The following is a 10452-nucleotide window of genomic DNA, read 5'->3' on the forward strand; positions in this document are numbered from 1 at the left end:
CAATAAGCTTCTTCGTTAGGGCTGAAAGTAGTCGTTTTTAAGAAAAGGTACATTGATTTTTCCAAACATGAGTGAAATTCAAGTTAGATAATAGCATTTTAATTTTTGAAGCAAATCCATCATTTAACTGCTTGTTAACTTTATAAACATTTTATAATAAAGACTCTTTTTTTTCATTTGAGTTTAACATATGTAACCAAAATCCTACCGAAGACTTTAGGTCCTGTATACCAATAGGGTACATTCCCAATTCAGCTAATACAGCTGTACATTTGATTTGGAGTTTTACTGATTCCATTGATAAATATTGAAATTCAAGAGTTTTGTTGTTCTTCACAATATTTAGTGACCATATCTCACTACAATACAGTAATATTGGGCTAACAAAAAAATTAAAAAGTTTCATATGGGAAAAAAACATCCATCTTGTTTGAATAAAGCATTTTTTTAATACAAAACAATGCCGTTAAAGCTAAACAAAGGAGATTTACAGCATTAGTGATGGCTTGAATAATATACCTAAATATTTGTATTCTGTCTGGTTTTTTTCCGAATTATGATTTTTTTATTGCCCCCTTGGTAGTTAAATTCTCCATCTCGTTATGCGTCCATGAACTCCACCATAGGGTAGGAAGGAGCATTGTAACACTGTGTTTTATCTACATGTTCATCATGGTTTTTATTTTTTTATTTTCCCTAGTCCAGATCTTAAAGAAAAGGACTCCTTCAAATATGATTTTATTGGTAGATTTTTGATAAATTTTCTTTCTTTCATATTCTGATGAAATTGTCCTTAGTCAGGACAATCGCTTATTGATTATTGCAACCCTTTTTTTGCATTTGTTCATCGGAAGAATTATGTTTCTAGTAAGTGGTTGAACAACTTGCCATTTCCAATGACCATTTTATAGAGATTATCGTATTATATGAAACTTATTGAAATTATTATTTATATTACTGTATTATTAACGCAATCAACACGCATCTATTTTTATTTGTATGAAAAAGATTTAAAAAAAAACGAAAAAATCTATCCCGCATGTTTACCCTGTAGTAGCCTATTATATAGTCCAAAAGTCTAATCCCAAAGAGGGTTCAGAAACAGATAAAATAGTATGAATACTCTTTAGATTTGAAATAATGTTGTTAAGCTAAACCAATGCATAGATAAAAACTATTCTCAAAGAAGAAAAATGGACAAATTTTATTAAATTTATTTACCTCAGACGGGAAAATTAGAACTATTTAATCATGTTGTCTCAAACTTGTTTTTCAGACGACCATGACGACAATACAAACTGTATGAAAAATTTACCCGCTCCAAAACCAAATTCGAAAGGCGTAAAGCCCAACTCAAAAGCCACTAAACCAAATTCGAAGGCCACTAAACCAAACTCCAAAGGGAAACCAACAAAGCCAAATTCAAAAGCCACTAAGCCAAACTCCAAAGGAAAACCTACAAAGCCAAATTCAAAAGCTACTAAGCCAAACTCCAAAGGAAAACCTACAAAGCCAAATTCAAAAGCTACTAAGCCAAACTCCAAAGGAAAACATTCAAAGCCAAATTCAAAAGCTACTAAGCCAAATTCCAAAGGGAAACATTCAAAGCCAAATTCAAAAGCTTCTAAGCCAAATTCCAAAGGAAAACATTCAAAGCCAAATTCAAAAGCTTCTAAGCCAAACTCCAAAGGGAAACATTCAAAGCCAAATTCAAAAGCTTCTAAGCCAAACTCCAAAGGGAAACATTCAAAGCCAAATTCAAAAGCTTCTAAGCCAAACTCCAAAGGAAAACATTCAAAGCCAAATTCAAAAGCTTCTAAGCCAAACTCCAAAGGGAAACATTCAAAGCCAAATTCAAAAGCTTCTAAGCCAAACTCCAAAGGGAAACATTCAAAGCCAAATTCAAAAGCTACTAAGCCAAACTCGAAAGGAAAACCAACTAAGCCAAATTCAAATGGTAGACCTACGAAACCAGTGCGTCCAAGACCTTCTAAGACATCATCTGCAACTCAAGTTCCACAAACAAGACCACTTGTTACAAATAGGCCACAAACTCAACCGCCTGCAACAAAGCCACCTGCAACCAACGCACCACAAACCCAACCGCCTGCAACAAGACCCCAAGCAACAAACGCGCCACAAACCCAACCGCCTGCAACACACGCACCACAATCCAAACCACAGGTTACAAACGCACCTCAAACCCAACCGCCTGTAACTCAAGCGTCGAAACCAACAAAAGGGAGCGGTGGTTCTTCATGGAACGGAGATTCCTCAAGCATAGAACATGGCGGCAATCGGCCATCATGCCATTCACACAATGGACGTCCATGTTGTAAAAATCATGGTGGACCTGCTATAAATGTTGACGTCCATGTCCATATAGATGGTGGCAATTATGGATTTGGCAACTGTCCAGCTTGCAACAACAATGGTGGTAAATCACAGAAAAATTCTTCTACAAAACAACCAATGGTCAATATGCAAAAAACAGGTAATGTGAATTGATACTATTTCAAGATTATCATGATATAACAAAAAGGTATACGAAACAAAAAATAAATTCAAAGCAGTCTCATTTACAGTATTGCAGATAAATGCCTAATTCAAGTACCTATATCGAGTATCAGTTAAAAAACAAATGTTGATAAAAGTGTTTAATCGCAAATATTATTTTATGACCGGATAAATATAGATGCATATTCAATTTTTTTTTAGCAATTTTACAGATGTTTTTTTTTTTTCTTTTTTCGAATTCTGTTTATTTTATATTTATTGACATTATGACCTATTTTTAGAATTTGGAACATTGCTTCACTCTTAACATTCGAACATTGCTTCACTTTTAATTTACGAACAAACATTGCTTAACTTTTAACTTTTGAACATTGCTTCACTTTTAATTTTCGAACATTTCTTCTCTTTAAATTTTTGAACATTGCTTCAATTTTAATTTTTAATTACGATTATGATTTGGAGATCTAATCTAATTTGTAGGATCAAATATTTTATGTTTGTCTTTTGTGGACTCGTTGATTTATCAGTAGTTGGAGAAATGTTATAATATTTGAACGACGGTGATATGTTAGTTTTGCAAGTGTGTCATCGTCTACAAATGAATTTTCTACTGGAATTTTCACAAAAATACATTTATATAAAAAAAATCCAGGGATATTGCATTTCTTTTTTTTTAGCTTATCTGGCCGGGACTCGGGTGATCTTTAATCATCACTTGGCGTCCGTACACATTTCACATTTTGGATTTTTTTAGAACCCTAATTTTCATATAACCGAACTTCTGCTGTCTGTATGCATTTTATATTATAGCTTTACTTATGAATTATTCATCAAAATGTCAGTGTCAATAATAATTTCATCAATAACTTGCATTACAAAAAAAGAAATCTTTGATTCAGAAAATAGAAAAATTACATGGAGTGACTTTTGCTTCTTTTCAAATTCGGTAATTGGTGTTATAATAACTGAATTTCTACGTTAAAGGAAATTACGGACAAATGTATACCAATCTACAATCTACACTTTCTGCCGATTTGAGCTTCTCAAATTGTTGATTGATTTGAACAGTATCTAAATGTTTATGTTTTGTTAACTTGTTTTGTTGGGTTGCTGTCTCTTTTTTTTAATGGAAAGTGTCCCATGTGAAAAAACATGCGTTGTACATTTCTCACAAATTTCACGTTTTTAACTATTGGAATAAATTTCATGCAAAAATTATTCGAAAACTATGAAATTTACATTATTTTCATGTGCAATTTCAAAGATTTTTTGAAAGTTTGTTCTTGCTAAGTACGCATGTAGAAAAAAGTGTTTTTGCCAAAATTACGATAAAAGTCACATGGACTTTTTTTTGTCAAATATCTCGATTCTGTTTAAAACATTCTGTTGTTTAAAAATGGTGTACGGAATGAAAATAGTATATATATATATTACCCAAACGAAGCAGACAAACTTAGTAATCAAAAGTTGAAATACTTTGACAGAACATATACAGAATACGAACTTGCAAATATCGGTACTCTTTAAAAAATTCAGTTATGTGATGCCATCTACTGTCAATGTTGTTGCCACTGACGCCAGAGACAATGATTTTCTAAATCATTTCTAAAGTAAATCATAATAATGTTCATTGTTTAAAGCCTTCTCATATCTATGTCATTTGGTAATCATATCAATCTCTTCCTCTTCATATCATACCATATTCTTTATTTAATTTACTCCCTTAGACCTTTTGCATAGATATGACAAAGTCAATGTTTACTGTTTGTTTGCCGTGACCTTAATTTTGTACTTTTATATAACAACTTCAAATTGGTTTTTCGTTTGAATACTTCAAGTTCATGTTATAAGTATGTCGAAAATTTAAATTATATTTTTGAATACGACTATAAGTTTTTATCAGACTTTATACTATATTATTTTTTTAACTTGAAGGTTTTCAAAACTAGAACACCAAAGAAAAAAATATATCTACCATCTATTCACAAGAAGCATCAGCACTATTAAAATGTGTATTCAAACAAATTTAAATTTGCTATGAAAGATTATTTTTTCTCCGAATTGCCTAATTTTTGCAAGTATTTATATTTACTGTTCAAAATTTTCACATTAGTAAAATGAAGAATGAGAATAATGGGTGTTCGGGATTTTTACGTGGAGTCTACTTTTTAAACAAAACGAAAGTTTTTGACATCATTCTTTTGCATCAACAAAGTTAAGAATTATCATGTATAACCGCTAATAGGCATTTGTCTTTGTTGTCAGTTGCAACAACGTCCAGTATGTTGAAAGCATTAGTTACTACTGAAAAACCAACAACTGAAAAACCAACGACTGAAAAACCAACGACTATTAAAACACCACCAGCAACTAAAAAACCAACGACTGAAAAACCAACTACAGAAAAGCCGACGACTATTAAAACACCCCCAACAACTGAAAAACCAACAACTGAAAAACCAACAACAATAAAAACACCACCAACTACAACAACAGTTTTACCAACTACAGACCAACCAATAACGTCAACAGCACCAACAACGAATGCTACAAAAACGACAGAACAACCTACAACAATAAAATTGCCACCCACTACAGAACAACCAACAACGACAAAAATGCCACCCACTACAGAACAACCAACAACGACAAGAATGCCACCCACCACAGAACAACCAACAACAACAAGAATGCCACCCACCACAGAACAACCAACAACAACAAGAATGCCACCCACTACAGAACAACCAACAACGACAAAGATACCACCAACTACAGTCCAACCGACAACGACAATTGCTCAATCGACTACTGATAAACCCACAACAGATAAGCCGACTACATCAAAGCCAACTACAGACATTCCAACAACCGATAAACCAACTACTGATAAACCAACAACATCTGTACCAGTAACTTTTATTCAAACAACTATTTTATTTACAAATATTCATACTTCTACAGATCAATCAACTTCTGACAAGCCAACAACTGCCAAACCTACCACAAAAAAACCTACAACTGACCAACCAACCACAGTTCAACCAACTACAGCTAAACCAACAACTGTTCAACCAACTACAGCCAAGCCAACAACTGTTCAACTAACTACAGCTAAACCAACAACTGCTCAACCAACTACAGCTAAGCCAACAACTGCTCAACCAACTACAGCTAAACCAACAACTGCTCAACCAACTACAGCTAAGCCAACAACTGCTCAACCAACTACAGTTAAACCAACAACTGCTCAACCAACATCTGCTCAACCAACTACAGCTAAACCAAAAAGTGCTCAACCAACTATCGTCCCAACTACTCAAAAACCAAGTTTGTATTTTTCTAAGTTTATTAATAAATAGAACTCCATCTTTTGTATTAATCATGACAAGAAAGTACATATTGTATATATGAAATACTTATGATCAATTACATATCTTAGCAATGATAAACAATTATAAATTAACACATTTCAGTAAAAATAATCTTGGATTTACGCGCTTTTGTGCGAGTCAGTAATTGTCTATCTAAACCGACTTTTTACTGGAATATATTTCGTGATTTCATTTTCTAATGTTATTATGCAGCTGCAGTATATTATTCTTCATATTTAGATATTTCGTTTTTTTATATATTGTTGTACTTTAAAATTTTACTCCTACTCGATCTTTGATAGTTCTCTGTCTCATAAAATTATCTTTAATACTTAAGCATGTTGTGCAAGATATATTTGTTTGTGTTTAACAACAACTGCAATACATTCGTTTAATTTCATATCGTCATAGTTAAGGTAACCTGATTTCCCAGGATAGACCACAAATTATAGTAGACCTTGTTAAACCACTAGTATTAACAGGATTAAGTGGTATATGCCGGAGGACTTTGACCTGGGCGCATTACGTTTGTGCGCATTTGAGGATTAACTTTTATTTACGATTGCGCGCAATATTTTATTACATCTCAGCGTTTTAACTTTTCAGGTAACACAGGTAAATATAGATATAAGAATTACATATACGGAAAAGTTTAATTTTTAATACTGAATAAAATGTGTTTAGTATTTTTCTTATTCAGATAAAAAATCTTGATCATTTTATCAAATATATCAAATGATCCTATGAAATTCATTAAAGCTTGAATGTATGTGAATTTCGAATATTAAAAAGTGAACAATATTCCTTGAAGTGAAATAAAATATATAAGTTGAAAAGTCATTTTGGAACGTTGCGTCAAGACATATCTATGCATTTGTGTGGTTTTATTTTACATTATCTTGGAATTTCAACCACATATACCAAAACTTAGGACTTGAAAAACAAGCAGTTATAAGCAGAAGTGAGAGGGTATAAAGGTGTGGGCTTCAAATATTCACCACGGGTACGGTCATGTTAAATCAGTACTTTCTACTCTTGAGATTTTGCTATGCTTGAATAGGCATTTTAGATTTTATGGGACTAGTTTTATATAAATGAATATGATTTACCTGTGTTTACCTGTAAAATGAGCGCAAATGTCATGATGTTTACGCGCAAATGTAATGCAACGTTTGACCTAATTGTTACTCCTTTTGAATTTTGATAATTTTTACTTATTTTAACAATAAACTTCAAAAGAGATAAAATTAGAAAAATATATGTATGAAAAATAACCTGGTTGAACATCGAAATGTATAATTTTCCTTTTTTACTAGGTTTTACTTGCTATACCTGTAAGGATCAAGAATGCCAAGACCAAAAACTCACAAGTTGTTCCTCTGGCTCAGAATATTGCATGACGACCATTCAGCAAGATAAAAATGGCAAAAGAATATTTACAAAAGGGTATGTATATCAAGTAGTAAGACTTAATCATGATACTTTTAAATTATAGATTGATATATAATGCACACATGGGCGGATCCAGAAATTTCTCAACCAATACGAACTTTCAAAAGGTTTATTTTTTATGCCCCACCTGGGTGCATCATATTTTTCGGTCTGTTCGTCCGTCCGTCCGTTCGTCCGTCTGTCCCGCTTCAGGTTAAAGTTTTTGGTTGCTTCAGGTTAAAGTTTTTGGTCAAGGTAGTTTTTGATGAAGTTGAAGTCCAATCAACTTGAAACTTAGTACACATGTTCCCTATGATATGATCTTCCTAATATTAATGCCAAATTAGAGTTTTTACCTCAATTTCACGGTCCACTGAACCTAGAAAAATGATAGTGCGAGTGGGGCATCCGTGTACTATGGACACATTCTTGTTTATGGTTAATCACGGTCATGAAGGTTGTAACAAAGCAAATGGTAACCCTTGGTTTACAAAATTGATTCCAATTTCATTTTTCTTTGATATGTGCGAGCAAAAATGTAACCGAGGCCATGTTAGTCTTGGTGTAAATTGCATTTAGCACGTGCAAACCCAAAAGTTTGACGTGACAGGGTTATAGAAAAATGGTTCCACTGGTACATTTTATAACAAATAAAAGACATGACAGGTGGATTTTGTAACACATAAAAGACATAACAGGTGCATTTTGTAACACATAAAAGACATGACAGGTGCATTTTTCTAGAGTCATTTTGTATACGTTGTACATAAAACAGAAAAAATAACTGGCCAATTATAATTGTCAAAAATGAATCAATTTATATTACTACATATACATCCGTATTTTAATGGTCCAAATACATATTAAGCATCTCACTGCCAGTATGAAAATAAGGAAATGTGGTATGATTGCCAATGAGACAACTATCAACCAGAGTCCAAATGACGTGGAAGTAAGCAACTATAATAATATGTCACCGTACGGCCTTCAACAATGAGCTTTTAGTCAGCTATAAAATGTCCCAGTATTACAAAATGTGAAACAATTCAAACGAGAAGCCAACGACTTAATTTATTCCAAACCAATAAACGAAAAACATATATGACAGACAGCAACCAAAGACAACCACTGAATTATCAGGCTGGTTATACATTATGTTTTAACTCTGATCATGAAATAGTTAAGGTGAAAATAAGATGATAGGACGGTGTGCTCTTGTATTCTAGAAAATACAATGTATGTACAATGTACCTGTCTTTCTCAGTACTGCAGCCTGAATAAAATATTTGCTGATGAAAACATTATTATACTAAATAATGATAATGAAAGAAATTTATATTTATATACTCGGCTTTCAAATATTCGATTATGAGCGTTCCTGATGAAGTAAAATCTAGAAAAGCTCTTCGGATGTATGAAATTTATATTGTGTTGTTTTTCATTTTGTTTATGTACTGTTAGTGTATTTGTCCTTATCTTTGTATTTTACAAGATGTGTAACAGAAAGCGTTTGTAAGAATAAATGGTGGTTAGCTACTGCACCTAATCCCGATTGTCTACTTAACATGGATGATGGACCTACTGGCTTACCAAACCAAGCAATGACCTGTAGTTTCTGTTGTGTCACCAAAGAATGTAACGAACACGCAGTTCCGGAATTTTCAACATTTTACACCTCTACAAGAAGGCGATAGGCAGTGATAAAATATACACTAAATTATTTAATTTCAAGTGACTGTTTATATTGTCTTCTTAATCACGTGATTGATGAAATTGCTCAAAATGGAATTGAACAACTAACAACAAATGATACGAATACCTCCAATGTAGACATTTTAACCCTTTTGATAACTATATATGAGACTTATTCAACACCCATGTACAAATATATATTCGCTATATAAAGGAGATTAAAATTAAGAAAACAAAACTAATTTGATTTTCTGTTGTACCCTGTACAAGGAGAAATATTGTTCTCCAATACACGACAACTTTATGTAAATATTGTGTTTCTCGTGACTCTAAAAATGGTTGGTATTTGGATTTTAGATCTATTTTATACAAATTATAGCCTAAGAACAAAAAAAATGTTCGCGTAAAATTTTTTTTTTAAAATAAAGAAAAAATGTCGTGTTATGTTGCGATTTTAACAACTTTCTTTGTCCTGTTGTGAACAACTTAGTACATATCCGGTATTTAATAGTGGAAAAGTTAAATTAAGTTTTATCCATGCGGTGACCTACATTTACTACGTGGCATTTCAAAGGTTTCGAAGGCTGAAACTGCTGATATTTATGACCGATGCACTAGAAAACGTTTGTTCCAGAAAGTTAGAGACAGTTGCAATTTTTGTTTGCTATGGTATTCAAATACAGTAACAATTTTATCAAAATAAAGATTTTGTGTCCAATTTTTGCTTACAAGGATCCGACAACGCTTTGTTTTACTTTTTTCTGGTAATTATTACATCAGCCAATGAAATTTCAGCCTTCAAGTTTTTGAAAGTATGTATCAATCCGACAAAACCAGAGGATCCCGAAAAAGTTTTTGAAACCGAAAGTAGAACGGAGCGTTTTCAGATCCTTGTAAGGAAAGTTTGGACACAGGATGTGCATTTTATTCAGATTGACTCAAATAGGAAATCGTACTAATGATAAAACATTGTTTTAAACTCGTATTGATGGAATGGTTATTTTAGTGTTTTTTTTGTGAAAACACATCTGTTTATTTTAGATGGTATTTTATTGTAACATTTATATAATAGATAATATCTACAAACGGCAACACAATTATCTTAAAAGAAAACAGCGCAGACTATTGCACCATTAAATTTTTTCCCTTCCTCTTATATATGCATGACTATGACCAACATAATTACATCTTGAGGCACTACTTTAGCACTCTACGACAGGCGTAAAATCGAAGGAAATTATGTTCATCTTCAAAATAAGACCAAAATCAGCCGTGAAGTATGTCAAACCCATACTGCATAGCAATCTATAATGATGTTTATCTCACATCTTCTTTTATATACGTCCCTGCGTATACAGTTATTAATACAATACAATATTGACTACACTATATATCTATTTGACATATATATATGTTAAATTTTAGAATTCACCCTTCT

General features: G+C 32.5%; 1 protein-coding gene across 1 annotated transcript; it reads left to right on the forward strand.

The window, feature by feature from the left end:
• Positions 1–1302: 1302 nt before the first annotated feature.
• Positions 1303–9252, forward strand: LOC127728858 (mucin-2-like). Its single transcript, XM_052236450.1, has 4 exons — positions 1303–2494; positions 4783–5847; positions 7208–7337; positions 8815–9252. The coding sequence occupies exons 1-4, from the start codon at positions 1303–1305 to the stop codon at positions 9014–9016; spliced, it is 2589 nt and encodes an 862-aa protein (XP_052092410.1). The 3' UTR covers positions 9017–9252.
• Positions 9253–10452: the final 1200 nt, after the last annotated feature.

Source organism: Mytilus californianus, unplaced genomic scaffold (genome assembly GCF_021869535.1).
Source record: "Mytilus californianus isolate M0D057914Y unplaced genomic scaffold, xbMytCali1.0.p SCAF_2, whole genome shotgun sequence".
NCBI lineage: Eukaryota > Metazoa > Mollusca > Bivalvia > Mytilida > Mytilidae > Mytilus > Mytilus californianus.

Excerpts from the sequence above, each read along its gene's own strand:
- LOC127728858 (XM_052236450.1), top strand. The coding sequence starts at position 1,303 with ATGAAAAATTTACCCGCTCCAAAACCAAATTCGAAAGGCGTAAAGCCC. Across the intron at positions 5,848-7,207 it reads CCCAACTACTCAAAAACCAA|GTTTTACTTGCTATACCTGT; the intron begins GTTTGTATTTTT and ends CTTTTTTACTAG. Across the intron at positions 7,338-8,814 it reads AAAAGAATATTTACAAAAGG|ATGTGTAACAGAAAGCGTTT; the intron begins GTATGTATATCA and ends GTATTTTACAAG.